General features: G+C 46.8%; 10 protein-coding genes and 1 long non-coding RNA gene across 14 annotated transcripts; 4 read left to right on the top strand and 7 right to left on the bottom strand.

Annotated features, from left to right (window-relative positions):
* Window positions 1-2: 2 nt before the first annotated feature.
* Window positions 3-3339, bottom strand: LOC9639684. Its single transcript, XM_002985965.2, has 7 exons — window positions 3232-3339; window positions 2815-3052; window positions 2553-2667; window positions 2192-2499; window positions 504-2124; window positions 226-446; window positions 3-163 (listed from the first exon to the last, which is right to left on the bottom strand). The coding sequence occupies exons 1-7, from the start codon at window positions 3303-3305 to the stop codon at window positions 83-85; spliced, it is 2658 nt and encodes an 885-aa protein (XP_002986011.1). The 5' UTR covers window positions 3306-3339; the 3' UTR covers window positions 3-82.
* Window positions 3340-3433: 94 nt separating this feature from the next.
* On the bottom strand, window positions 3434-6359 carry LOC9639683 (serine/threonine-protein kinase ATG1c). Its single transcript, XM_024659993.1, has 13 exons — window positions 6007-6359; window positions 5818-5935; window positions 5704-5762; window positions 5582-5646; window positions 5433-5526; window positions 5297-5377; window positions 5134-5236; window positions 5036-5081; window positions 4685-4980; window positions 4266-4606; window positions 3984-4215; window positions 3854-3924; window positions 3434-3783 (listed from the first exon to the last, which is right to left on the bottom strand). Exons 1-13 carry the CDS (start codon window positions 6247-6249, stop codon window positions 3559-3561), a joined length of 1974 nt encoding a protein of 657 aa, XP_024515761.1. The 5' UTR covers window positions 6250-6359; the 3' UTR covers window positions 3434-3558.
* Window positions 6360-6372: 13 nt separating this feature from the next.
* On the bottom strand, window positions 6373-8836 carry LOC9639759 (beta-glucosidase 40). Its single transcript, XM_002985963.2, has 14 exons — window positions 8737-8836; window positions 8510-8670; window positions 8360-8426; window positions 8235-8293; window positions 8100-8175; window positions 7973-8047; window positions 7826-7913; window positions 7527-7767; window positions 7356-7471; window positions 7076-7296; window positions 6985-7016; window positions 6831-6933; window positions 6663-6771; window positions 6373-6590 (listed from the first exon to the last, which is right to left on the bottom strand). The coding sequence occupies exons 2-14, from the start codon at window positions 8660-8662 to the stop codon at window positions 6413-6415; spliced, it is 1518 nt and encodes a 505-aa protein (XP_002986009.1). The 5' UTR covers window positions 8663-8670; window positions 8737-8836; the 3' UTR covers window positions 6373-6412.
* Window positions 8837-8880: 44 nt separating this feature from the next.
* LOC9639758 (ribosomal RNA-processing protein 17) lies at window positions 8881-9762 on the top strand. The gene is made up of 4 exons (XM_024660000.1): window positions 8881-8985; window positions 9045-9150; window positions 9254-9356; window positions 9409-9762. Exons 1-4 carry the CDS (start codon window positions 8906-8908, stop codon window positions 9555-9557), a joined length of 438 nt encoding a protein of 145 aa, XP_024515768.1. The 5' UTR covers window positions 8881-8905; the 3' UTR covers window positions 9558-9762.
* A 956-nt stretch (window positions 9763-10718) lies between these two features.
* Window positions 10719-12660, bottom strand: LOC9639681 (phospho-N-acetylmuramoyl-pentapeptide-transferase homolog). 3 transcript variants are annotated; one of them, XM_024659995.1, is made up of 8 exons: window positions 12594-12660; window positions 12480-12545; window positions 12302-12432; window positions 11795-12245; window positions 11423-11741; window positions 11160-11368; window positions 10910-11098; window positions 10719-10862 (listed from the first exon to the last, which is right to left on the bottom strand). In XM_024659995.1, exons 1-7 carry the CDS (start codon window positions 12645-12647, stop codon window positions 10916-10918), a joined length of 1413 nt encoding a protein of 470 aa, XP_024515763.1. In that variant the 5' UTR covers window positions 12648-12660; the 3' UTR covers window positions 10719-10862; window positions 10910-10915. The 3 variants fall into 3 exon arrangements, with proteins under 3 accessions (XP_024515763.1, XP_002986008.2, XP_024515764.1); XM_002985962.2 differs by having other exon boundaries at window positions 10754-11098; window positions 11423-11616; window positions 11677-11741; XM_024659996.1 differs by having other exon boundaries at window positions 10754-11098; window positions 11795-12242.
* Window positions 12661-12734: 74 nt separating this feature from the next.
* On the bottom strand, window positions 12735-14769 carry LOC9639680 (FRIGIDA-like protein 3). The gene is made up of 3 exons (XM_024659994.1): window positions 13727-14769; window positions 13377-13543; window positions 12735-13319 (listed from the first exon to the last, which is right to left on the bottom strand). Exons 1-3 carry the CDS (start codon window positions 14745-14747, stop codon window positions 12819-12821), a joined length of 1689 nt encoding a protein of 562 aa, XP_024515762.1. The 5' UTR covers window positions 14748-14769; the 3' UTR covers window positions 12735-12818.
* Window positions 14770-14775: 6 nt separating this feature from the next.
* On the bottom strand, window positions 14776-15677 carry LOC9639679 (pathogenesis-related protein PR-1). Its single transcript, XM_002985960.2, has one exon. It carries the CDS (start codon window positions 15611-15613, stop codon window positions 14927-14929), a length of 687 nt encoding a protein of 228 aa, XP_002986006.2. The 5' UTR covers window positions 15614-15677; the 3' UTR covers window positions 14776-14926.
* A 485-nt stretch (window positions 15678-16162) lies between these two features.
* LOC112340873 (pentatricopeptide repeat-containing protein At2g13600-like) lies at window positions 16163-18191 on the top strand. The gene is made up of 3 exons (XM_024660029.1): window positions 16163-16418; window positions 16493-16603; window positions 16670-18191. The coding sequence occupies exon 3, from the start codon at window positions 16678-16680 to the stop codon at window positions 18169-18171; it is 1494 nt and encodes a 497-aa protein (XP_024515797.1). The 5' UTR covers window positions 16163-16418; window positions 16493-16603; window positions 16670-16677; the 3' UTR covers window positions 18172-18191.
* LOC9639757 (putative WUSCHEL-related homeobox 10) lies at window positions 18159-19053 on the bottom strand. Of its 2 annotated transcripts, none has more exons than XM_002985959.2 (4): window positions 18999-19053; window positions 18869-18943; window positions 18587-18799; window positions 18159-18503 (listed from the first exon to the last, which is right to left on the bottom strand). In XM_002985959.2, the coding sequence occupies exons 1-4, from the start codon at window positions 19039-19041 to the stop codon at window positions 18196-18198; spliced, it is 639 nt and encodes a 212-aa protein (XP_002986005.2). In that variant the 5' UTR covers window positions 19042-19053; the 3' UTR covers window positions 18159-18195. The 2 variants fall into 2 exon arrangements, with proteins under 2 accessions (XP_002986005.2, XP_024515798.1); XM_024660030.1 differs by having other exon boundaries at window positions 18869-18934.
* LOC112340875 lies at window positions 18754-19213 on the top strand. Its single transcript, XR_002990331.1, has 2 exons — window positions 18754-18833; window positions 18884-19213. It is a non-coding gene; the product is annotated as an uncharacterized LOC112340875 (long non-coding RNA).
* Window positions 19214-20687: 1474 nt separating this feature from the next.
* On the top strand, window positions 20688-22033 carry LOC9639678 (GDSL esterase/lipase At2g38180). The gene is made up of 6 exons (XM_024659973.1): window positions 20688-20959; window positions 21022-21099; window positions 21170-21316; window positions 21380-21456; window positions 21513-21677; window positions 21736-22033. The coding sequence occupies exons 1-6, from the start codon at window positions 20852-20854 to the stop codon at window positions 21920-21922; spliced, it is 762 nt and encodes a 253-aa protein (XP_024515741.1). The 5' UTR covers window positions 20688-20851; the 3' UTR covers window positions 21923-22033.
* The last annotated feature ends 3891 nt before the right edge of the window (window positions 22034-25924 follow it).

Here is a 25924-nt window from a genome sequence, read left to right as displayed (position 1 = left end):
TCTTCTAAAAAGTAGATAATGATCCAATGGAACTTTACTGGTAAGAGAGTTACCACTTAGTGTGATTCACAACTTCAAGCCATCAATTGGGCTCCAGCCTGCTACTCCCGTTGCAAGGCTGCGATGAGCTTCCCTGAGCAAAAATTCGTCCACGGCCATCATCCTGAAACAAAACCATACAGAGTTAAGTAATCTCACGAGTAGAAACTTTTCATTCTTCTTTACCTTGCACATCGAGGCTGTAGATTCCGACTCGGTCACTCCGGCAGAGGCGTTCTCCTGCTGGTGAAAAGCATCCAAGGCATCCACAGTTAGCTGCCACCCGCAGTAAACAGGCCCCGGGCCAAACGTGCCATTCGCAGCCGATAAAACGAGGCCGTTCACCCAAGGACAGAAGCTCCGATGGCAACGAATCGGATCGAAAAGCGTGTCTTCGGCTTCTTTCACTGTTCCAGAGTTTCCATTCAGAAACAAGTCAGTCAATCAAAGGAAATGGTAAGTACCTGTTGGAGCACTGTTAACATTGACGGCTCGAACGTTATCACCGACTGCTGCCACCTCCACGGACCCCTCCGTCATCTCTTTCGCTATAGTTCCTATGGAGCACCCAGTCACCACGGCATTTGTCGTGTCTATGGTTCGCTCTTCTGAAAACCCATTGCGTGGCCTTAGGCTCGCTTTGGAGCCACTTTCCCCTGACTCGTCCCCACCACCGGCACAGTCCTGGGCTGCTGTTAGAGGCGTTGAGTCGCAAACGAGGCCAGGGTCACCTTGATCCACTACTGCGTCTACCACGGCGTCAGCTGGTTCTCCCGCGACACTCTCGGTCTGAAGTTCAGATAACTCCGCTCCTTGAATATCAGCCTCGTTGCTCTGAACCCTCTGACTGCCGAGTCGAATGCCTGCCATACCGACGCTTCCACCGCATCCAGTAGCAGTGCCAGTGCTGATAACAGCAGCATTAGTTTCCCCGGTCGCCTGTTCTTGGATAGCCGCCGGCGCATAAGAGTTGCTCTGTTGTCCTTGAACAGTACTGTTGGGCTCGTCAAACAGCCACTCGTTCTCTGTATATCCACTTGCAGCAGTGTGCTGCTGGGCATCATCCTGGGGAGCGAACTCCACGCTGTCCATAGAGTCTTCCATCTTGTTCTGGAAGCAGGTATCTATGGCATTCACGGACGACGAGCATGGATACTCTCTGGTGACTCTTCTTCGCAGGTTCTCCTGACGTACTGGCAAGCTTCTCGCACTCCTGTTGTAAGTGTTGTCAGGGACTTCAAGGCTAACAGTCCGTTCAATGGCGGTTGCCGGCCCAATGCAGACCTTCTTGTTCTTCCGGTCTTCGGTCTCGCCTTCCTGCTCGCACGTAGCAGCGTTGCCACTGACAGCCATTCCAAGAGAGTGCTGATCAGCTGCTAGGCTCTCTGGCACGCGCTTGCGTTTTGAGGATTCGGCAGCGTTCTTTCCCTCGTCTTCATTGTCAAAATCTCCATTCGTACCCCCAGCGCTCTCAGCCCTGAGCTGTGGCACGTACGTGGAACTGTCACCCTGAGCTGCTGTTCCCTGGTGATCATCCCGTGGCCCTCTCGACTCGTAAGATGCTACACCGCAATCTCCCATCTCACTTCCCTCCGGCTGCTGTTCTGGTCGTGCTACAGGAGTGACATTCAAGTTGGTTGGCGAGGCCCTTGCTGCTGTGATACTCAGCGATGGTGGCTTCTGCTCTGTCGCTTCGCCAGCTTCACCACCTTCCAACCGCTGCCTTCTCTTGTAAATGTCGATGCTACTCGCTGCGCTGGCTCCTCGAACTAGGGGAAGACTTTTGTTGTCCGACGATGGATACTCGGAACCTGTACTTCCGCCACCCGGACGAGCAACTGTCTGAAAGCGTAAAATAGGAACGCTGGCTCCGCAGTAGACACATTCCAAGAGCGTCGAAGCGGTCTGTCTGGCTCCCCTGCTGTCACCTTCTTTATCAGATCTTGGCATGGTCCGCTTCGCCCGCTTGAGGGACGCAGAAGCCTTGTTAGGCTTTCGTGAAGAGTGGGCTGAGTAGTCTTCGAGATCTCCAGCGTGTGGGAGCAACCGAGCTTCCCAGCCACAAAAGCTTATGATCCTCTGTGCCTGCAGATGGAAAGCCCATGATTTGTTAGTGACAATCCGGACACTGTAGAAAAACTATCCACTGTACCTTGACAAAGTCATCTGTCAATGGTCCCGCTCCATTTCTTTCCGGGAAATGCATGGCAGGCAGTGAAAGCAGGCGCTCAATCTGAGGACCTCTGGACAGCCTCATCTGATCAACTGCAAAAGTTGAGACAACCGGAAGACTAGGAAGTTGAAGCAGCGCGTCACACCGATCATTGTAACCACCAATCAAAGCCATAGCAGAGCTTGGGAATTGTGCCAGGGACTCGGAGCACGCATTCCCCTTCCATGGACAAGACCTCTGATGGCTGGTTTCCAGCTGCTTCCGAAACGATTCTGAGGCAGCTTCAACTACAACGTACGAAGCGCCGATTCAAGCATGTTTGACAATTGATTGCTAGTACCTTCAGTCTGCAGTGGTAATGCGAAGCTGAGATGCGTGTCACACCCCTCACACGCGATCATATCAACGTCAACATTGACCCAGCCTTTCCTTGCGCAAACGGCCGGACCGATCACCTAGGAAATCCCAAAACGAGAGGGTATTAGCTTTTCCTCGAGCAGTAAGAACTTTTCCAAGTAAATCTATCTATGCTCAAGCTGTCAAGGATTCTAAGAACAGGAAAAGCAAAGAGAAAGCACAGAAAAAAAAACTAAACTCCTTACCTGGGCATTCCAGTTGCTGGTTCTAAACGTGGATAGACGCCTCAGTAAATCCCCACAGTCCCATGGCCTACAGAGGTGCCTGTGAGAGCTCGATCCAGACACGGCTGCGGTGCTTGTGCTAACAGCAGGGCGAGGCGGCCCAGCACTGGTACCTGAAATCGCTGGCCTCTTCTGGGCTAGGCCATGCCAATCTATGCTCGCATAATTTCCCTGGACGGCAAGGGTTGGACCCGCGGAGCTGCAAGGAGGAGAGAAATTAGAGCAATGGCCATCCAATGCGATGCCGCTAAACCCCTACAACCCCGAAGATCACATCCCCTCGCAAGCTACTCGCACAGCACAGCTGCCAGCGCCAGAATCACGGCGAGCGACGGCGCTACCGCGATACACATTGGAGGAAAGATTTCGATTGCTCACCTCGCAGTAGGCGTCGGGGGCGAGACTCCGAATAGCGGCCGCTCCATGCGCCTCTCGGCAGCGTCCTCCGCCATAGCCGAGACCTCCAAAATGTTTTTCCCCTCGGCCGTAAGTCTATGTGACGTCCGTCAACGACGGCCCGTCTTCCGCACGTCAGCCCGTCCCACCCCAAAAATAGCTCCTCCACCGTCGATGCCACATCTGAGATTTCAACGGCTCACAACAAAGCCGTTAGCTTATCGTGGATTATTACTATTTACATTACATGGTACGTCTCTATACATTACCACCACCGTGCTGTGGCCCGTGATTTGTTCTTCACTCTTTTTAACTTCTCCCAGCTTGTGGGAGGTCCCTTTGTGCTGTACACGTTTTTAGTCGCGCATTTATCATATCAGCGTAGCGTTTTAATCGTTGCCTGTCCCCGAGCGTCAGTGCCAGGGGTGGATTTAGCTGCAAACAAGGGCCCTCCACGAGTAGGAAGTAGAGGAAAGTCACGGCTTTTCCATAAGCCACGCTTGCGTTTGCTACGTTTCCCATGAGCTCTTCCACCTGTGAGAAAGCGAGATTGTGAGAGAAAGCTCTAAATCTTTGGAAGAAACTTGGAAACTTGAGAGCTTACCGCTCCAGCTCGGCCGACTGTCAGGGCTGCCTGGAAGATGATCTCGACTGCGTCTGGCATCTCCACGCTCCCTGGAGAATCGAAAGAGTAAGTTGGAATGAAAACGAGATATAGTGTCTGGATCGCTTACCGTCCATGCTTCGCAAGTGAGCAGCATAACCATCACCTCGATCAACTGCGAGAGAAAACTCGTGTTCTACTTGCGTGCAAGTGGCAGCGCCTTCTTGATCTCTGGGCATTCCCAAGCCTCGGGGACCAGTTGCCGGTGCTGCCCAGGCATGGCACACTTGCAACGCTTCCTTCCAAATCGCAAGGCATATCAAATGCACAGAGAGTGATTCCAAAGGATGGCCAGAGTTGAACTGCAAAACCAGGGGCTCCACACCAAAAAGTAAAACAAGTATAAACGAACCTTATCTGTGGCTAGCTCGGCCACCAAGCGAGCACAACACTGCAGCGAAGATATCCTCGTTGCGGGGTGAGGAGATGGTGCTTCAAGCGTGTCGCCAGAATCAGGATGATGGTATCCTTCAGACAAACCTGGTGGTGTGGAACCTCGACTGCCAGCACCACCGGAAAGAGGAGCATGTAGAACTGGCGATGAAGACTTTGTAAAGTTCTTATGAGGTGATCCTCCTTTGCTTCCATGCTGGTCATTCGGAGAGGCACTGAATGTTAGCGACAGTGCTTCTGGTGAAGTGAACCGTTTTACTACCACATAGTCTCGCTCTATATACTCCATTGAATCCACCACTGAAAAAAAAAAAAAAAAAACGGAAGGGAAAGATAAAACAATGAGCTTGGAGAAAGGAAATTAAAAAACATAAGCACCTGTTCTTGGAGAACTGGATCCTTCAGCGTCCTGGCAAGCCTCAGCCTCTGCCATATGATAAACCTTCCCAGTTTCTTCATGATCTGGAATGCCTCGTTGCTCCTTGAACAGATTAGGAGGTGAATTTGATAGCTTCACGCCTGTGATTCGAGTTTGCGGTGGCTGCTTTACAGGAATATCGATTGTGCCTTGCGGTTCCTCATCAATCAGGAAAGGGAAACAATCTTCCTGATGAGAATCCAAGGAGTCCACGTCCGTATGAGTGGCTTTATGAAACGGCCTCAACGAGCTTGGCCTACGGGAACAGACAGAAATTTCAAGCACTTGAGGAAATCCAACTAACTTCTTACCTCATAAAGGGATGGTTAAAGAACTCCTCAAACGAAAGACGCTCAACTACACACACAAAGGTGTGTCAGGCAAAGAAATTCTACATTGAGATGCCAACCTGGATTCCGTCGAAGCAATTTACGGCACATATCAATGCAATCAGGATGAAGCTGAGCTGCATGAGGGAACTGGACCTCATTCTTTGTTATGTTTTGCAAAAGCTATAACACGAAGAAACAACGAAAGTTAAGACTTTGCTTCAAGGATTATAGCTTACCTACCTGGACATGATTATTTCCGGAAAATGGCGGCCTTCCGAGAACAAGCTGATAGAGGATAGCCCCAACGCTCCATAAGTCAGCCTGTACAAGGAATGGCTGGTGAGCAAAGCAGCCTCTACACGACATAGACACGTACCTTTGCATCATATTTTTGACAATGTAAGATCTCCGGAGCCATGTACAAAGGTGAGCCACAAAGCGTCTCCGCCATACCTTGAGGTTGCAGTGACCTGCAAGCAAAGAAACAAGATATAGAAACATGGAGCAAGGAAGGGAGAGCTATACCGCGCAAATCCAAAGTCAGCAATCTTGAGAACAGCATTGTGATCGTTTGTTGATAGCAGTAAGTTCTGTCCTCAATCAAAGAAGTAAAACAGTGGCGAAGAACTGGACTCTTGAAAGCATACCTGAGGCTTTAAGTCTCTGTGGATCAAGTTGTTCTTCCGAAGAACTTGGAGGCCAGAACCTATCCATCAAAACCTTTAGATTCCCTCGTTAGAACTAGGAATTCTTCCACATACCAAGCTGTTGCATGATATTCCTGGCAGCCGATTCACCAACTTTGCCATGGCGATGAATGTAGCCAGCCAAATCTCCACCAGCGCAGTACTCCAAAATTAGATAGATGCGATCGGGAGCCTGCGAATCCATGCCATTCATTCACAGCGAAAAAGGAAGAAAAATCCCTCACACAAGCGCTCAAACAGTACCTCGACAATAGCATGCAAGCGGATGATATTTGGATGATTCGCCTTCTTGAGGATGGAGATCTCCGACAGGAGGCTCTCCTGGAGCTTCTTATTGAGCTTCTCAGTGCCAATCTCCTTGATCGCGACCTCATGCCCTGTGATTTTGTGCCGCGCCTTCCACACCACCGCAAAAGACCCTGCTCCAATCTCCTGGCTGGTGATGTAGTCACCGATTGCCCTCGGCTGATGGGCCCGCTGCTCCATCCTCGTCGCAATTCGCCGTGATCATTGCCCTATCATCGATCGATCGCCCGCTGCGCGGCGGTGGCTGGAAGAATGCGTGAGAGACACTCAATACCTTGCCATTGCTAGGGTTTCAAGCATTTAAACGTGAAAAATCTAGGATTGGATTAGCTTAAGAGGAAGTTTAAGCACATGTTTGGTTTAGAAAGCGCTTAAACCAGAGAGCCGAGTGCTTGGGATAGCGCTTGAGGTTGTTGTTAAAGTCCACGAAATGGAGGCCAAATCTCACGCTGTAGCCATCGTTCCACTCGAAATTGTCCAGCAGAGACCACGCAAAGTAGCCTCGAACGTCGGCTTTGCTCCTGGATCATCCAAAAAACTCGTGAGAAAATCATCGATGATCGTGAGAAAACTCTAGTTTTTTTAAGTTCTACCTGATGGCTTGGAGCAAATTGGAGATGTAGTCGCTGTAGTATTTCACTCGCGTGGTGTCACGGAGAGATTGTTTGAGCGAGCGGGAAGGATCGTTGAATTCATCTACTCCTGCTTTGCCGAGTGATTGAGGTCGAGAAAGAAACTGGAAACTTAAGCTGAGCTCTTACCGTTTTCAGTGATGATGATCACCGGATTGTTGTAGCGCTGAGCAACGTAAGTGACGAGTTTTTGAAATCCCCATGGAACAATGTAAAGCCAATCTGATGCCGCCTGCTCGAGAATCACAGCATCAGACAAGTGTTATGAACTTCTGCAGCTTACTTTTGGTCCAATTGCGACTCCGTTGTTCTCAACTGCAGAAGGAAATGGATCATTTAGAAACATGGCTGCAAAGAGTTTATGTGCTTCTTACATGACGACGCGACTCTGGAGTCCTGGAAGTAGTAAGTAACCTGATTCCTCGGAACCACTTGACCGGCCTTTGCATAATTCGAAGTGTAGTGGTTTAGTCCCAGAAAATCCATAGAACCTTTAATGGCAGCTGCCTGTTCCGGTGTAAACACAGGCAGTCTAGTCCCTGCAGATGTTCGCATGGATCTTGGATAATCGCCAGACACAATGGGCTCTAGAAACCTGTTGAGCAGCCGACAACGCTTTTAGCCGTGCATTATTGTAAAGATCAAGGAAAATACCATCCAAGGTCGAAGTCCAGTCCTCTTTGGGCAGCCTCTTTGTCTGCTGCCGAATTTGTGGACGGTTCGTACCAGTTGGAGTTGAGAGTTATACCAATCTTACCACCTTGCTTAGGCTGTTGCATTGGATGCTAGTTTATCACACCAGAAATCTAAAGAAGACCATTTTACCTGGTACTTCTTTCGGTAGATATCGACTGCTGCGGCATGCGAGAGTAACACATTATGTGCTGCTATGTAAGGTTCTGTGGCAGAGTTTCCTTTGGAGCACGACGTGCACCTTGATGGAGGACCCGAGCCACTTGCGTAGCCCGATGTAATGAAAGATAGAGGCTCATTGAAAGTAATCCAGTGCTTGACTCTGTCTCCAAATGCAGCAAAACACGCTTCCGCGTATGCTGCGTATTTGCTTCTGTAAATCACAACCAGAAGATATAAGTCAACCAACGGACAGTGTCACGGAATCTTACACTATCTGTGGACTCAACCATCCACCGACGCTATCTTCGAGAGTTTGAGGCAAGTCCCAATGGTATAAAGTGATGTATGGTTGAATTCCTGCAATATAAATACAGGCCAGTGTCAACGATGGCTGACAGCAGTGGCTGACCCTTTACCTTCGTGTAGCAAGCTATTGATGAGCATATTATAATGGGCGACTCCAGCAGCATTGAGATTCTTCGTGTCTCCATCTTCAAAAGCGATGTGAAAAAGCCGTGACAACGAACTTTACATTCCCTCTACCTGGATATATTCGTGACCAGGAGATAGAAAATCTGTACGCATCCATATTCATGTTCTTCATTAAGCCAATATCTTCCTGCAACTCGGAGACTTTTAAGCCTCTGGAAATACAGCAACGAAGAAATTGTCTTTTACCCGATAACGGTGATACTGATCTTCGGCAATATCTCCATTTTTTCCGCCTGTAGTCTTCCCTGGAGATTTTCTAGAAACGAGTAAAAATCGCAAGCTACATTGAGAAAAAAAAAAAACGCTAGAACCTGGAGTGTGCGAGAAAGTGTCCCAGATGCTCGGCTTTCGACCATCCTCTTTCACAGCCCCTTCATACTGGGAAGAAACAAACACGATATTGTGACATCCCAAAGAAGAAAATAAAGCAGGGATGGAAGAAAAATCTTCCTTTTCCATACCTGATAGGCAGCTGATGCAGTCCCAAACACGAATCCCTTGGGGAAGCTACATCGATTGATTCGATGCTTCTTATGGCCGCCGCCAATCCCTAGAGCTGCTCCCGCGCTCAAGAACCACAATGCGGCAAAGATCGCGAGCTGGAATCGCTGCATTGCTCAATCTACATCACATTCTCCCATCAGCGCCCCAAAATCTACCACATCGATCGCCTGGATTGAGAACTCACCAGGAATGCGACGCACAAGACGCCCTCCACCGCCCTAGCGCTTCCAAAAAGCTCGTGCCAGAACTTCTGACTGGCATTTGCCTCACTTTATCCCACGTGGTGGATTTGATAGATGCGTTTGAAACTTAGGGCTGACGGGGCAAGGTGAGGGTTTTAGGGCAGCTCGGCTATGGCGAGGCCGGGGGGTGGCGCCAAGCGCGCGCGGCGCGACAAGGGGCTTGTCGTGGAATTCGACGAGGCCAAGCGCAGGTAAGTGTGGATTTTGGAGCGGCAGCGAGAATGCGAGGCTGGGCTTGTGTTGTCTGTAGGGAGTTCCTGACGGGATTCAGGAAGAGAAAGAATCAGAGGCGCAAGGCAGGGGCTATGCAGCAGCAAGCAAAGGAGAGGAAGAAAAAACTCGCGGCGAGGCAAGAGGTAAAACATTTCTAGAGACGAATCTTAGATCAATCCCGTCTTCTGCGCAGAGCTCTTGCATCAAGGTTTGTCTAACTTCTAGTCTATTGTTTTTGCCTCACAGAGGCGGCTGCTCAGAAAACAAGCGCTTGGATTGCAACAAGATCCCGAGAGTTCTCATGATCCCGAGGAAGTTGACGACCAAGCGGAAGGCGATAATCTGGAAGGTGTGCTAGACAAGGAACCATTCCTCTCTAATAATGTTGTTCCCTGTCACAGAAACAGTGGTTTACGAAGACGATCAGACAAGGACCGTGGTGAATACATGCCCGATCGAAGACGGTGATGTAAAGTCGAGGGCTCGTCCGAGCGGCAAGAAGAAAACCAGTCACAAATCCCAAAAAATCCAAAAGCTGACGCTTCCATGAAACCTTCCCAACTGTTGAATAGTTTGAATGGACCAAAGCTATTCCTTCTCTTGAAGATGAAGATGGTGTAAAGAGTTTTGGCTGGAGGCCACGGTTGCAGAACCTGATTTTGGGAAAGACTAGATCAAGCTTACAATGCAGATAGCCGGAAGTATGCCATGACGAGATCGATCAAGAGTTTAAACAAAACAGAAGGTTTGGGTCGGATCAAGGGCAAATCGTGAGCCCGGTTCCAGACTCGATCTGAAGAAGCTGTTTGTAGACAAGGTGTTGATCAAAGCGTTGCACAAATATTTTGGTGACAAACAAACGTTATAGCGATGATCCAGATCAAGGAGGGTGGCAAGTAAGTTTAGCATGAAACGTATGCTAGCTGGTATATAGATCTTGGAAGTGTTTCAAGTGCCACTTGATTAAAGTGTGATTACTATATCATAAAAGCTGTAGAGAGGAGAGAAATAAATTCCTTGGCTATTTCTTTTATTTATCCAAGGGGAAAGAGGAATAGCTTTTTAGGTAGGGCTTTTTTCCTCCCAGTGTTTTGGGTGGGTTTTGTGTGGAATCGCAATTGGAGGTGGGGGATGGAGCAGCAACATTTGTACCAGCAGCAGCAGCAGCTATTAGGCGAACCAAACCGGTATTTTGAGCTGGAACAAGCAGTCCAACAGTTGAGGCCTCTTGTGATTCAGGTGTGTGGATTTCCCATGTTTAGGGTTCCAACTGCTGATGTTTGGTGATTGATCATCTCCAGGTTTTGAAGACCCAAATGTACCACAACACAACAGCTGCTGTGGATCTGAGACGAGGTTGGTTGGGTGGCAAATCTCTCCCCCCTATCCCAGAAAAAATGAGAAAAAATATCCCCCCCTCCTTCCAACCCCAACTAGTCTGACTCACTGTTGTGTTTGTGTCACAGGGATCAGGAGAGTCCGAGAAGTTTGCAAGCAGCTCCGAGCTGAGACGGTGCTCCTGGCCAAGACGCGACGAGGAGCACCGGATCACAGCCCGGCATTTGAAGCTGCTCCTCATGTCCCCAGCAATCTGGAGCAATCTGGAGCAAAGAGACACAAACCGGATCACTCCTCCCATCAATCACCTGTTGCTGGCGGGTCTCCCTCGACTGTGAACTTTGTCATCGTGCAGCCGGGGGAAGACCAGAAAGTCCCAGTGGCCTCGACCACAGCGTGAAAAGGAAAAGAGGAAAAGAAAGAACCTCACTCACAGTTGCCTAGGAGCATTTTTTCATTCTTTGTCTCCGGTCCCCTCTTCGTCAATGCATCTTCAGATCCAGAAGATATATGTAATCTGTATTGAGAAAACGCGTAATGGTTCTCCTCGAGCATGATGTTTACCTCTCTTCAAGCCGAAATAAGGCCGACGTGAGCAGCGAATGTGACTAGAAGAGCTGAAACGAGGTATGCTCCAGCGACGATGTGTAACTCTTCCATCCCCAGGTGCTCCAAATGGTGATGGAAGGGTGCCATTCGCAGCAAACGGCGTCCAGTTCCGTGAACTCTCTTCGTATACCTGAAGTAAGCAACCTATGATAGGAAAAGAGAGCTGACAGTGGAAGAAGAAAGAACGAAAGATGGTGCTGGTTACCTGAGCCATGACTGAGACTGTTTCGATGACAAACACGCCCGATGCAATGAAGAGAGGAAGAAACAAGCCCGTGCATGAGGCCATCGCTGCAAGAGCCGCTCCAAGAGCGAGGGAGCCGGTGTCTCCCATAAACACGGACGCTTTGTGCCGGTTATGCAGTAAGAATCCCACGCAAGCACCGGCCATGGATGCTCCGAAAACTCCCAGAGCTGCAAGGGAAGAGAGACTGGTCATGGCAAGCTTTCAATGCTGCTTACGCTTACCAGGATATATGGGAAGAACAGCCACGGCCATTCCCGCAAAAGCCAGAGCAGCAGTTCCGCCAGCAAGACCATCCAGACCGTCTGTGAGGTTGACACCGTTGGCCATTGCTGCGAAGCAAAAGGCAGTGAGTGGAAGATACCACTTGCCAATATTCCACAAGCCTACTGGAGGTGGCAAAGGCACCAGATTCTTCCTGTAACCGAAAAAAAGAAAAGAGAAGATATCGGCCAAACTTGAGCTGACATTGACATACACTTTGTACGGAGAAGGCAAGCCCGCTGAATCCAGCCAGAAGAAGAAACACACGCCACTGACCACCTACAAGGAGCTTGTTTGTTGAAAGAAAAAACTTGAGAACAAAATCAGCAAACCTCGAGAAGAAACTTGAAAGGTCCTGGAACTCCATAGTTATGCTTCTTCGCCAGCGACAGAAAATCGTCTAGGAGGCCAATAGCTGCAAAAACCAGGGTCGCTGCTGCTACTCCGGCTACTTCTGTGGACGAAAATCTGGTTGCAGCTCTCGCAACACCGACTCCCACCGGAATAAAGAACAGGCCACCCATTGTTGGTGTTCCAGCCTTTGAAAGATGCGAAGCCGGGCCCTCTACTCGAAATATCTGCTGGGCCTTGAGCTTTGCAAGCAGCGGCACGCAGTATGATCCGAGGCAGCCAGTTGCGACTAGCGAGCAAACAAATGGAGCTGTGAGAAGAAACGTAGCACTGGAACGTCGGACAGCTCTCCATAGCAAAGAATCGACGAAAATAAATGCGATGAACACAACCGAGGAAAGAATCAAAGTGATAACAAGACCTCCTTGCCTCCTGGAAAACAAATAAATAAAACTAAGATTGTAAGTGAGAAGGCAGACAAGGATTACCAGTTACTCCTCTTCGCACGAGCTGCATTGGCACCACCCGCATTTTCTATCCCAGATCCTTCTTCTTTCGCAGAAAAACCGAAAACATCGTCAAATGCTGCTGCTTTTGTGGATACAACTTTGCAGCAAGCCTGTTTGCAACACAATTAGACAAAGAAAAGAATATAAACTCACTCACAGAACGTCTTGGCACTGTCTTGTGCAAGCTCCCAACCGGATAAACCACAGCTGAAGCGCTCACTCTCTGCGAAGTTAACGAGTTAACAAAGCAAAGTAACGAGAACCCAGTTACCTGGACGAGACAAAGTGGCACCATGGCACCACAAGGCAGCGCCAATGTCTTCATTCTTCCTGGAAGAGTAAAAACCTAAGAAGTTCCAAATAGCAAGCACCAACCTTCGGAAAAAAACGGGGGAAAAAGGAAAGAAAGAAAGAAGAAAATGAGCTGCTTGTTATTTCCTCTTGATGTACATCCACCCCTGTTTATTCTCGAGAGCTCCCATTCCTTTCCACCCAGCTAGTGCATGAAAGTTGTCTGGTAAGTCGGTGGTGGCGGCGGAAGCCCGGGAGCAATCTGGTAACTGGTGTAAGGCGCTGGAGATTGTGTTCCGTAAATGTTGGAGCTGTAGATAGAGCCATCGACCGAGTAGACATAGCTCCCCCCTGCCGGTGTTCTACTCCTGCCATTTGCTACACCCGCTGGAGCGTAAGTTGAGTATGTTGCGGGAAGCCGAGCATCGTAAGCTGGCGCCGGGGCGAGGCTGTAAGGGACCTCGCTGAAAACTTGGAATTTGTCCGCTGGCCTGTTAAAGTAGTTTCTGTCGTAGCCTCCGTTTCTCGGACGCTTTGCCTGACCTTTAACCGAGCCACCTGTTCTCTTCCTCTCCGACTTGGTTCTCTCTAAAAGAACTACTCGCTTGTGTAGCGGGGAAGACGGGTAGTCGTCTTCTAGCCGGTAGTCCTCTATGCATTTTATCACGTTCTTGACAGCGGTTAGCTCTTTAGTCACGGCATCGACCTGTGGCAACGAGCAAGGGAATGTCTGAGTGATTACCTAGTAAGAAGCAGTGCTTACCTGACCCTTGGGACCATTGCCAGGCTTGTTGTGAACGTTCCTTCGTGCGTCTTTCAAGTAAGTCTTGAGGAGAGATACGGGCTCTAGACGGTCCATCATGTCAAATGCGTGTGCAAACGCAAGAGCCTCGATTTGCTTTCCATCAGCAGCAAGATGATCCACGATCTCTGCAAAGAAAACCAAACAAGAAACACTTCATTAGAACGGCAGCACAAAGAAATGAATCCTAGAGTCCCAAACACACAGGCAGCCAGAAAGAAGAAAAAATCTAGGCAAAAAGGAAAAGAAGGAAATAGAGAGGATCCTCCTCCCTCGCTCTCTCACACACGCTGGAGCTAAAGAAGACCAACCCGGAATCTTATGCGACAGATTAAGAGCCTTGCAAAGAGCAGGCGACTGCTTTCGTCGTGCGACGGCTAGAACCAGTTTGCACAGCTCTTCCTCATCATACTCGGAGCTGAGACCATAAGCTACCAAGAGCTGAAGGAACGCTTGAGCATCCAAAGAGTTCCCCTCGGGGCCATCCTGGATGTCCATGTTGGACTTCCACTGCTGGGCCACTTCCCTCACCAGAAACTTTATATCGAGTGGCACCTCTGGATGATCGACACCAAGTACCGACGACAATGCCTCTAGCAAAAGAATGCAAGCTCTCCGGTTGGCGGGAGCGGAAGATCCCACTTCGTTGCTACTAGAATCGAGCTCCGGTGGATGGTAGTACCCCTGGATCGCATCCAGCACCAGCCGTGCCGGATCGCTAGCGTGCTGCAGAGCCGACGGCATCTCAATCCGGAGAGCACCCATGTCCTTCTTGTGATCGATCACATACTTCCTGAGCCCTTCTCCATCCATGTTCTCACACAGCGACTTAAGATATGGACGAACTCTCACCTCCGCCGCCTTGTCCTGGGATGCATTCCCAGCGTCGCAAGAAGAGGAGTCCTTGAGCGGTGGGATCTTTGCTGGAGAGTAATCCACGACAATGTCGGTGTCCATTGGCTGGATTCCTGGCTCTTTGCCCTGCTGCTGCTGGTTCTCTACTGCCTCTACCACTGCTAGATCCCGGTCCTTTTGATTCAAGGCGTCTTCCTTGTCGGAGATTTCGGCGTCGCGCTTGGCGATGTTGCCTTGGATTTCCCTGCTCCGGGCCTCGAAATCCCGCTCCATGGCAACTAGCTGCTCGTACCTCTGCCTGAGATTCTGCTCCTTGTCGCTCAAATCCTCCTTGAGCTCGCTCCATTCCACGGCCAGGGCAGACCCTCGCAAGCTCCGCACCGCAAGAAACGCCTCCTGGAGCTTACCGATGCGCTCCACAGCCGTGGCGATGGCCGCGCCGAGAGAATCGGGAGCTCTTCCATCCATGGTGACCATGGGAAAGAAAGAACCCTAAAACAAGAACGAAGAAATGGTAAAATTCTTTATTCCGTTTTATATCAACTAAATAATGCGACACCTCAGCAGTTGACCGGGCGTCTATGGTCAAGCTTATTCAATGGTCAACGCTTCCTTCTCGATTTGATAGATCCCACAAAATGGATCGATCGAATCAATCAGTAGGGTTTCTCGCCAATGTAGTTCCCGGGAGGATCGTAGTTGCAAGTCATGAAAACATCGCCACTGCTGCAAGTAACGCGCGCGCATCCAATCCTCTCGGAATCCCTCCACACGATCTGGGTGTAGTGGCCGCACTGCTGCCCGGATTGGCACGAGTTGGATCCATAGTTGTACCAATTGCGCTCCTCGATCCAGGCATTGGCGGCCTCGGCCGGGCTCCAGGCCTTGCCGCCGCCCCAAAAGATGTTCTCGCCGTAAGGCCCATTCGAGTGCTGGAGGTAGCAATTCCCATATCTCGCGCGCTGGTTCGCCCAATCCTCCGCGAATGCCTGGAGCTTGGAATCCCAGATGAGTGGCCTCAATCCCAATCGCGCGCGCGCATCGTTCTGGGGCATCATGAACTGGGCCGCCAGGCTCGATTGTGGCGGCGCTGGGATGGATGGAGTGCTCGGCCAGGGCGACGGCTTCGGGGATGGTTTCTTCCTCATTGGCGGCGGTGGCGGCGGCGGGGATCGCTTGAATTTGTAGGCGTAGCCGTAGTACTTGTTGAAGTAGTATGATCCCCTGTTATGATACTTCTCATCGACGTACTTGTTCTTCTTCTCGCGGTAGTACGAAGCATCACACACGCTTGCGAGCAGCAGGAAGATCGCAAGAGAAATCGCTGGAAGAGACATCTCCATTTGTTCTTCTCTCCTTCTTGGAGGGAAGATCAAGAGAAGAGAGACGAGGGAATCTAAGAGAGTCTTTAAGCACGAGACAATGAATGGGGGTGGAATGGGTGTGGCTTATATAGTCAAGAGATTGGTCCCATAGGATCACTATAGCATAACGTGCATTCCCATGACTTGGTGTGTGATGGATGGCACGACGCCTCTCCGCCATGGGATCCGCCATCGCCACCATAGCCGTGAAGAAACCATCCCATGATCATGAAAAAAAACCACCGAATCGATTAAACAATACCTCCCCAATCCAGCGATTTGGACTTGGGATGCAAGGAACATGAAGCGATACTTTCTGTTAGATTTCTGCGCTATTATTTTTATGATGTTTGGGCGTTACACGATTAAAACTGTCCAATCTTGTGTACAGCAATCTAACATGCCCAACCGTTCTTGGCGCGAAATTTTCAACCGAAATTTTCCAAGTGGTGCGGAGAATATTCTTAGAATCTTTCTTGTTTGAAAGAGAATATTCGATGAGTTGTGCCTAGGGTTCTAAGATTTTAGGGCTCTTGCGGAGGATGCGCGATGGGGAGATTTTCGCCATTGTCGCCGAATTCAAGGCTTGCGCGATCGCCAGGGATGGCGCTCGGGCGAGGAATGCGCACGCTCTCGCGATTCGCCGAGGCCTGGCGCAAGATCTCTTCGTCGCGAATGCGCTTGTGAATGTGTATTTTAATTGCGGGAGCCTTGTGGACGCGGTTGCGGTGTTCCACGGCATGGCTAGATGCGACGCAGTGACATGGAACACGCTGATGCTGGGGTATGTAGAGAATGATTTGGAAGAGACGAGCTTGAGAGTTTTTGAGAGGATGATTGACGAAGGCTGTGTTCCAGATGGCCGGAGCTTTGTTGCGGCGATCAAAGCGTGCTCCAAGCTGGCGGAGAAAGAACAGGGCCAGCAACTGGAGGGTGGGAAGGTTGTCAAGCTCTTGTCTTTGGATCGAGGTATGGCTTTGCTTTCCGAGGCAGCAAAAGCTGGATTGAGCTCCAATGCTTTTCTGTCAAACACAGCGATTGGCATGTACGCGAAGTGTGGAAGCTTGGCCGACGCTCGGAGCATCTTTGCCGCTCTGGAAGATCGTCGGGTCGTCTCCTGGACTGTTTTGATGCTCGGTTACTGCGAGCACGGTGAAGCAGATGCTGCGTTGGATTTGTTCCGGGAAATGCAAGCTCAGGGGTGCAAGCCAAACTCGCGGACGTTACTTGCGGTCCTTAAGGCATGCACCAAACTGGCCGAGAAAGAAGCAGTGAAAGCGGTGTGCCTGGAAAGAGTCATGACAGTTCACTCGCGAGCTTTGGACGGTTTTGGCGAGCTAGACCTTCAGTTGGCCAACGCTCTTGTGGACTCGTACGCCAGGTGTGGAAGCATTTGGGATTCTCAAAGGGTGTTCGACGGCATGAAGACGCGCAGTGTCGTGTCGTGGACGTCACTCATGCTGGGATATGTTGAGAACGGGCAGGAAAATCTGGCTCTGGAGTTACTTTCACTCACGCAAGAGAAGATGGATGCGCAGATGCTCGTTGCTGCTGTCAAGGCATGCACCACTCTAGCAACCAAGGAACTTCACACGAAAATAGATGGAAAGCCTATCAAGGTGGCGGCCCTGGAAAAAGCCATGGCTGTGCACTCTCGAGCTGCAAACCTTGGACACGACTCAAGTACCTTCCTGGCGAGTGCATTCGTGGACTTGTATGCAAAGTGTGGGAGCTTGGCGGACGCGAAAAGGCTCTTTGACAGGATCCCAAGGCCGGGTGTGGTGTTGTGGACTGCACTCATTCTCGGCTATGCTGAAACACAGGAAGAAGAGCAAGCCTTGGATTTGTTTTCTTCCATGACGCGACGAGGTTGTCGACCAAATTGCCAGACTTACGTCGCTGCGTTGAAGGCTTGTGCTGCAGCAGGCTTGATTAAAGTCGGAAGAGAAATTCACGCCGAGGTGTGCAGGCATGGCCTTGAAGACGAGGCAGTGACAGCGAATTGTCTTGTGGATTTTTATGCAAAGTGTGGAAGAATGGCAACCTCTCAGCAGCTCTTTGATTTGCTTCGGGAAAGAGGCTTGATCAGCTGGAATACGCTCATAACAGGATACAGTCACCAGGGAAACACTGGATTGGTGTTTGATTCTTGGGGGAGAATGCAGGACGAAGGTGTGCAACCAGATGTGGTAACTTTCGTTGGTGTTCTCAGCGCTTGTAGTCATGCTGGTTTGGTTCACAGAGGCAGACAGCTCTTTGCAGCTATGGCTTCCAAGTTTGGAGTAGCTCCAGGGATTGAGCACTACGGGTGCATGGCTGATTTGTTTGGACGAGCTGACGAACTAAACGAAGCGATAGCTATGGCGGAGACAGGACCAAGCACGGCAGCATGGTTGGCCGTTCTAGCTGCCTGTTGCAAGCTCAAGAACGTCGAGGTGGGAAAGGCTGCTTTCAAGTCATTACAGGAAGCGACGGACAGTGCGGCAACTTACGATCTGATGGCCAACATATATGCTCAAACACCTTCGCGACAATGAAACGAGCTTCATGGTGAGATCCTTTTACAGCTTTTCAAATGGTTCTAAAGTTTTTGCAGGATCAAAGTTCCTGACCTTTGGGTGGTGGTCCTGATTTGCAGTCCGCTTGGCCCGAGCTCGCCTGTTTTGGAACCAGTAGAAGACGTTCACCTCCTCGACTGGCCCATAGAGCCGGAGGCCGTCGGTGATGATGGTGATGTCCTTGTCTCCTGGAAGTAAGTCGCTGTTCTCAAATATATACTCAAGGATTGATATCTGGACAGGCGTTGGTTTCCAGCGAGGCCGAGTGGCTCCGGGTGGCCGTTCGGTGTTGCTGGACGAGCCTCGGAATCCTGGAAGATCAGTAAAGGTGGATTTTGTTTTCTCTTTTTCTCTTTTTCTAGCATCAAAACGAGATTTTGTTTTTGTTGTTTACCAGATTTGTGAGTTCGACGCTGCCTCTCAGCGTCCATGCTCGCTTTCTGGCGTTGGATGCTGAAGCGAGAGATCTCTGAGAACTGCCTGATCTGTTCGGCGAACTGCGCGAGCTGATCCTCGGTCATGACTCGACTGTCCGCGGTTGTCGGAAGCGCCGCCGGCATTGGCAGCTGCTGCCTCTGCATCAGCAGCAGCGATGGCGACGAACTTCCTGTAAAGGAGGAAAAACGAAGAAACCTCCTCTAGTAAGCGTTTGTAACTTGGCTGATCTTCTTCTAACCTGGAACGGCCACAGGGATGACAGGAATTGGCATCACCGCCGGCGTCTGAGCTTGCGACTCGGCCACTACAAATCCTGGGGGAATGTGAGGAGAAATTGGAGGGGGGAGGAGCGCATTGGGTTTTCTTACCAGTGGGTCGTGATGGAGAAGGAGTCGCTGATCCAGGCGCCATCGCCTCTCTCTCTATCTCTCTCTCTCTCACACACACACACACACAGAGGAGAAAGTGGAAGGGACCTCGATTTGTCAGAAGGTGAAGCGCTAGGGTCGCTGACTTTTGGTTGACTTCAGTGGTCGTTGACTGAGAGTGTTGACTTGGTTTTATTGAGACAGTTTTTTCTGCATGGGATCTCTTGTGTTGCTACTTTTGGGGGTCTTGCTTGCAGAAAATTTGGGCAATAGTATCAAGTCTTTCTTCGAGTCGAGTGATTTATTTCTCTTTTGAAGCTGCCAGACAAATATCTAACTTTCTACCATCTTCTAAGGTTCTTTTAAGGTTGTGTTTTTTTGTTTCTTAATTGAACAGGAGAAGATCTAAATCAATCTAATGATAGATTACATGAATGTTTGTGTACATGTAATCATTGGATTGATTTGTGTTCAATTAAGAAGGAACCTCCCTTCTCTGATAAATTATCTGGGCCCAAGCTGGCACCAATATTGGCGGGGGTGAGGAAGCAGCACAAACTCTCTGACAAACCACGGTGACGCTGCAAATCCAATCTTGATGATTTCAAAAGATCGAACGAACCTTTTGGGGTGGAAGGGAGCTTTAGTTGCCATGTAACACAGTTGTTCCATCTACCTCTGTAGTAGTGTGTTGAAGGAAATCTTCAAATGTCAGGGTGCATACAGTACTGTGGAACAAGAGGAAACTTGATAAAATGGAAAAACACAATAAAAAATCAACCAAGTTCCTGCGTCGTTAAAATGCTGACCATTCTTTTGGATACGCTCGAACATTTATCCATTGCAGTCTGAAAACAGGAGCACCGAGTGAACGGTCGCTGATATCTTTACCCCAGTCTGCAAAACTTCTACTAGCAAGCGCTTCTAAAACTCTCATGAAACCTCACCAGGATGCACATCATCACAAGTTCAAGGCAACATAAACCTTGACAAGAAGGTTGTTTCTTTTCTCAACCTGCAATGCAAAGAGTTTCTGTCAGAATGGATCAAAGCGCTGGCAGAATTACCATTAAACTCGCAGAGAACGACTTGATTCTGGTGTGGCCGTCACACTCCGCAAGGTTAAAGTAGCCTTCCTGCCACAAGGAAAACGCGCCGGAGCGAGACAAATCCAGTGTCTCTTGAACTCCAATTGATTCTTTTTTGGCATAGTTAAGTTCATTGCTACTAATAATCTCTCTCGCTGTACAATCTAACCTGTTATTCTCATAAATCCATTCCAGAAAAATAGTTGGAGCCTACAGGAGTAGCTGCTACTCTACAATCTTGGGTCGAATAGTGGTTCACATGAGGTTACAAGAGTGATACTATAGTGATGGGAAGTAATCGAGGGGTGGAATCTACATTGGTTCAAATTTCCACCCAAACACAGCTAAGGAAGCTTATAGGGAAGAGACTATAAGAAATAGTCTAGAATTATTCAATAATATCCCTATTGCCACGTATCAATCAAGTTGAGAAACTTTGAAGTCTTTTCTCGAAGTTGATTGCTTGATTGTCAGCGTCACTTTCGGATGTAAAATCGTGTACATGGTGTCGTGGCGTGTTGGCATTCTTTCTAGCACAACGTAGCTTCGCTAGGATTGAGATTTGGGCTATTCCCCCAAATCTCTGGGGTTTTTCTTTTCTTTTCTTTTTCTCCTGAGAATCGATCGTGTCCAGTTGAGCGTGCTGTATGATCTTTGCCTTGGGCTACGTCGAAAGTTTCCAAACTTTCTTGGGTCCCTCGTGATTTAAGACTTCCATGAGTTTGTACGTTATAGCAGTGTAGGGCGCTGAGCTCGCTCCAATCCATGGCGCACAAGCGACCGGCTTTCGTGCTGCTGGGCGCGTCCATGGTGGAGTACTCGTTCCGCCCAGGAGGATGGGGCGCGGTGCTCGCGGATCTCTACTCGCGAAAGGTTGGATGTGCTCTTAGAATCCCCACTTCCCGAGTAACCGGAAATCTATCAAATGGTGCCAGGCTGATATTTTACTGCGTGGATACAGAGGCTGGAATACCCGCCGAGCAAGAGCAGCTCTCCCACACTTCCTACCAAAGGTGCTTGCAAAGAAACGCTCAAGTTCTTCTTCTTTGTTGCTCATCTTCTTTTCTCGTTGCTACTTTGCAGGATTCTCCAGAGTCCCAGCAGCCGGCTCTGATTGTGATCTTCCTGGGAACAAACGATGCCGCATTTCCACTTCCCAGTGGCAAAGGCCAGTTTGTCCCTATTCCCGAATACAAGGAAAACTTGCGTTATATGTGTGAGTATTGCCAGGTTACTATCGATCGATCCCTCTCCATGAGCTCGTAACTCGTACTAAAAGATTTCTCGTTTTAGTCTCTCTCGGATTCCACTCGAGTGCTGCTGATAACTCCCCCTCCTATCAATGACGAAGCTCGACGAGCCCTTTCCTGGTCAGTTTTTTTTTTTTTTGGCATCACTCGATAGTTTCTTGGGATTGTTTCTCCAGGAAGAGATTTGGTCCCCTAGCACCGAATTGGCTCGATCGTACCGACGAGCGAGCTCAAGCTTATGCTCAAGCTTGTCTATCCGTTGCCGAGGAGATGAAAGTTGGCGTTGTTGATTTACATAACGCGATCAAGCGTGTGGAGAACTGGGAGACGGAGTGCCTCAGGTTACAGACTGATCTTATTTGCTAGAAAACTTCGTGATGCTTCTATGTTTCTTGGCAGTGACGGAATGCATATCTCGCCAAAGGGTTGCGAGATCCTCGTCGAGCTGCTGCTCGAGGCTCTGAGAAAGGTGTCGCTTCACTGGGAGGACGTGCCAAACGACTTGTACTGCGAGCCACATATGTTCGACATGATTCATCCATTCCTGGAGAGCCAAGAGTACAAGCAGAACCTTGAAAAGAATTAAGAAGTTCATTCACATTCATGTTTACTCCAAGCATTACATTTTCCTGATACGATTCGTTGTAAATCAAACACAGCCTTGGCAAATAGCTTTCTTCTCCTTGCGTGCTGAAAACTCAGATTGTTCGCATCAAGTCAAGCATTGCATGAGAATGACAGAAGCTTACCATGTCTTTCAGTCTGTAAAAACCTTTCATTTGTGCTTCAAATCACCAATCATTGTCCTTGACGAGGCAGAGGATGCAATTTGCAAGCCGTATGCCAAAGGCGACATATAATAATCGAGTATTGTAATTATTCACTTTAAAGAAATTTTTTAATTATGTAACTTACAATTAGCTCAAGAATTATGCTTAAAATTAAATAAAATAAAGTTTTCAATGATGTATTATATATTACAAAACTATGGAATTTAATCTTTTCAATTTAGCATTGTTCATACAAAATTTTTGTAACACAAAGAATTTGTAGAATCCTATTATTGATGCACATACTATAGATCTATGGTAATATTTGGTCATGAAAGCAACAACACTAAAAGTTTGACAAAACTATTATATACTTTAGTAAACTTGTTTACATCTATTAAAGAGATATTACCTAGCAAATAAAAACCCTAATAATACCACTGAAAATTTTACTAGTTATACTTTTTATTAGAAGAACCTATATCTATCTAATATTATATAGATAATTGGTAATGAGATTAAAAAATAATCATTAAATTAGTTTTAAAAAAAAAAATTATAAAATATAATTATTAATTATTAATAAAGAGCCATATGTGTATGATGTAACCAACCAAAAACAATGATTTCAAAGATAACTCATAAGGGTTCAAATATAAAGGTCCCATGAATAATAATGCACTTTTTTTTAATTAGTTAAAGGTTTTAGAATAGTTGAGATTAAGTGTCCTTAGGTTTGAATATTATTAGAATAAATGACCTTTTCAAGCATGGTGAGATAATCTTTAAGAGTTTAAATATAAAGGGAAAAAGCTCATGAATAAAAGTGCATCCCCTTTTCAAATCGGTTAAAGATTTTGGGATATATATGATTAAACATCATTAAGTTTAAATAATATTAGGTTGAATGACTTTCCAGAAAGTCTATATATATGGTTTTTAGGGATATTTGATCTAAAGCACTCTAAGGTTTCAAAGGTTCATATAAATATGCAAGTTGACACTTTTAAGGTAGTTCTTAATTCACCCTTCTCCTAGACTTTATGACCAAGAAAGGCTATACCTACACTGTAAATGAGAATGCTAGAGAGTCCAAAGCTAAAGTGAACATAGATAGATAATTAAAATGACTTGATAAAGTGTTTAAGAGTTAGCTTTATCTTCTCTAGGAGATTAAATGGTCAATACTCTCAATCCAAATATGGATGGCACTATTTATTTAAATACCTTACATGGCTTATTAAAACCATACTCTACCTAGGGTGGGTATATTGTACTTGAATTTAGAGCCGAACTCCAAGGCTATTATATTATAAAACAAAAGTCTTGTACACATTCAATATCCTTTATGAGCACCAACTCCCTGTATTCAACTCCTATATACAAACTAGTGTCAGATAGTGTCTGGCACAATTTCAGCATAGCAGTGATCTAATATGAAAAAGGTACCCCACCGATTAGAATAGCATGGAGCTTGGGCTTATATTTAAACCAAATGTAGAATAAGAAACAACACAGCTTAGCTAAATTAATGTCTTAGATGGTTGACCATGCAATTTATCTATTATCCTTACTATACATTTAAAACCCCCTATATCCCCTTCCCCCCCTTTAGGAACACATGCTTTGGGCTTTCACTTTTAATACCAAGAGTTAGTCTCTAGGACAAGTTTGAAATGTATTAAATATGGAATGGTGTTAGATCATAAATTAGGATGCAAGAATAACACCATGGGGTTTAAGACACTCTACATTCTATAAATATGTATTTTAAGCGAATCTAAACACTATCATAAATAGCATATAGATTCAGAATGAGACTAATACAAGAGGTATGAAAGCAAGGGTGTCTGGTAGATATGGTGTAACAATATTGAGAGAATAGACTCAATATCGTAATGGTTCTTGATACTCACAAGTGCAAACCAATAATATAAGTTTCTCAAACTAAGTTGAGTAAACTCAGCAAAAAACACATAAGGGTTCCTACATTATGTTTATTCAATTTAAGTACACATGCATTGACTAGTTTCTCAATGGGAACTATAAAGGGAACCAATTGTATCGACCTCTTGCTATCATGGCAGTAAGGAAAAAGTGTTCATAAGGATTAGCCAATAAATATTTTTCAATATTCAAAGTCACATTTATGACACTCTCCCCCCCTTGGGGAAGATTGCATCCTTGTTGATGTATACCCTAGTTTAGCAAATCGTCAAGGAAACAACTTCTAAAGTTAATGAAAAATATACTTTGTGGGAAACACATTGATTTAAATGAGTGGGGGAAACTACCTCTCCTCTACATCAAAAGACGTGAAGACTCAAACAATCTCTAGCCGTTACTGGCAAGGAAATAACTTATAGAGTTAGTTACCCTTGCTACTCTGAGTACCACTTAGCTTATGATACACCCTTGCCTACAGAGATATAAAGAGAGAGGCTTAACTCCCTTGAGAAAAAGTCAACCTCATCAGAAAGATTTAGACAACTATTATAAATTGGTAGATTAAATTGTTACACGATCATGCCCCTTTACAAAAATGGGTCAATAAGAGAGAGGCAGGGATTTGTGATCAATCTATAATAATTATGCCCATGGTTATGGATTAACTCATGCACCGAAGTGCCAAAATCAGCCTACCAAAAACTAACCCAAAACCAACAAACAAAAAAAACATGTGATTGAAATGTATTACTTTATTAATTTGCAAGATTTATTGCAAAAATTTATAAAAGCTACTTTTTATTACGATTTCCATACTTTGTGATAAGCTCATAAGCATATATAAGATTGCTAAAAGACTCTCAAGTTGATTAACATATTAGGTAAATATTCTTTGGAACGACCACCCCTTGCTTTGCGGGACAAGAGAATTGCCTCAACCTTATACTCAGGATCACCATCCACAACTTCCGGACAAGCTGGTGTCCAACAAAATGGTATACTACCCTTCATTAACTCAATCAATAGAAGTCTTAACACTTGCAAACTTGTAAACAAATTTGAAATAATATCCCACTAAGCCGAGAAAGAAATGAACATTTGATATAGTGGTTGGGACTTCCTAAGACTTCACTACTTTAACTTTCTTTGGATCCACCTCAATAACACTACCACCAAGTATATACCTAGAAAAGTTTAAACACAATTGTCCAAAAGCGCATTTATTTTCTTTAGCATATAGGTTGTGTTTATGCAACTTCTGAAACACCAATTCCAAGTGTTTCAAATGATCCTCTAACATTTCATTAAAGGCTAAAACATTGTTAATATACAAGACAACAAATGTATCTAAGTAATCTCTAAATATTCTATCCATTATTATATTGAATGTAGATAGGGCATTACATAACCCAAACAGCATAACAAGGAACTTATAAAATGCATACCAAGTCTCGAAGGTTGTTTTCTTTGCATCTTGATTTGCCACCTGTATCTGATGATAACCAGACTGCAAATCAAGTCACGTAAAATACTTAGCCTTTAAGAGTTAGTCAAACAAGTCATCAATATGAAGCAAATGATAATTATTTCTTACCATAATCTTATTCAGAGCTCAATAATCGATACATATCCTCATTGTACCATCCTTTTTCATAACAAAGAGGACTTAACACCCTATAAGGTGACTTATTTAGTCAAATATAACCTTTATTAAGGAACTCTATGAATTGCTTCTTGAGTTTAGCCATCTCCTTGATGTTTAAACAATATGAAACTTTTGTAGGTGGTTTAGAATTTGGAACAATCTTAATTTGATGATCAACGGGGATAGCCTTGGTGGCAAATTTTTCGGAAAGATATCCTGATTCCTT

This window comes from Selaginella moellendorffii, unplaced genomic scaffold, assembly GCF_000143415.4.
Source record: "Selaginella moellendorffii unplaced genomic scaffold, v1.0 SELMOscaffold_71, whole genome shotgun sequence".
Lineage (NCBI taxonomy): Eukaryota > Viridiplantae > Streptophyta > Lycopodiopsida > Selaginellales > Selaginellaceae > Selaginella > Selaginella moellendorffii.
This window is presented reverse-complemented; position numbering and strand designations above follow the sequence as displayed.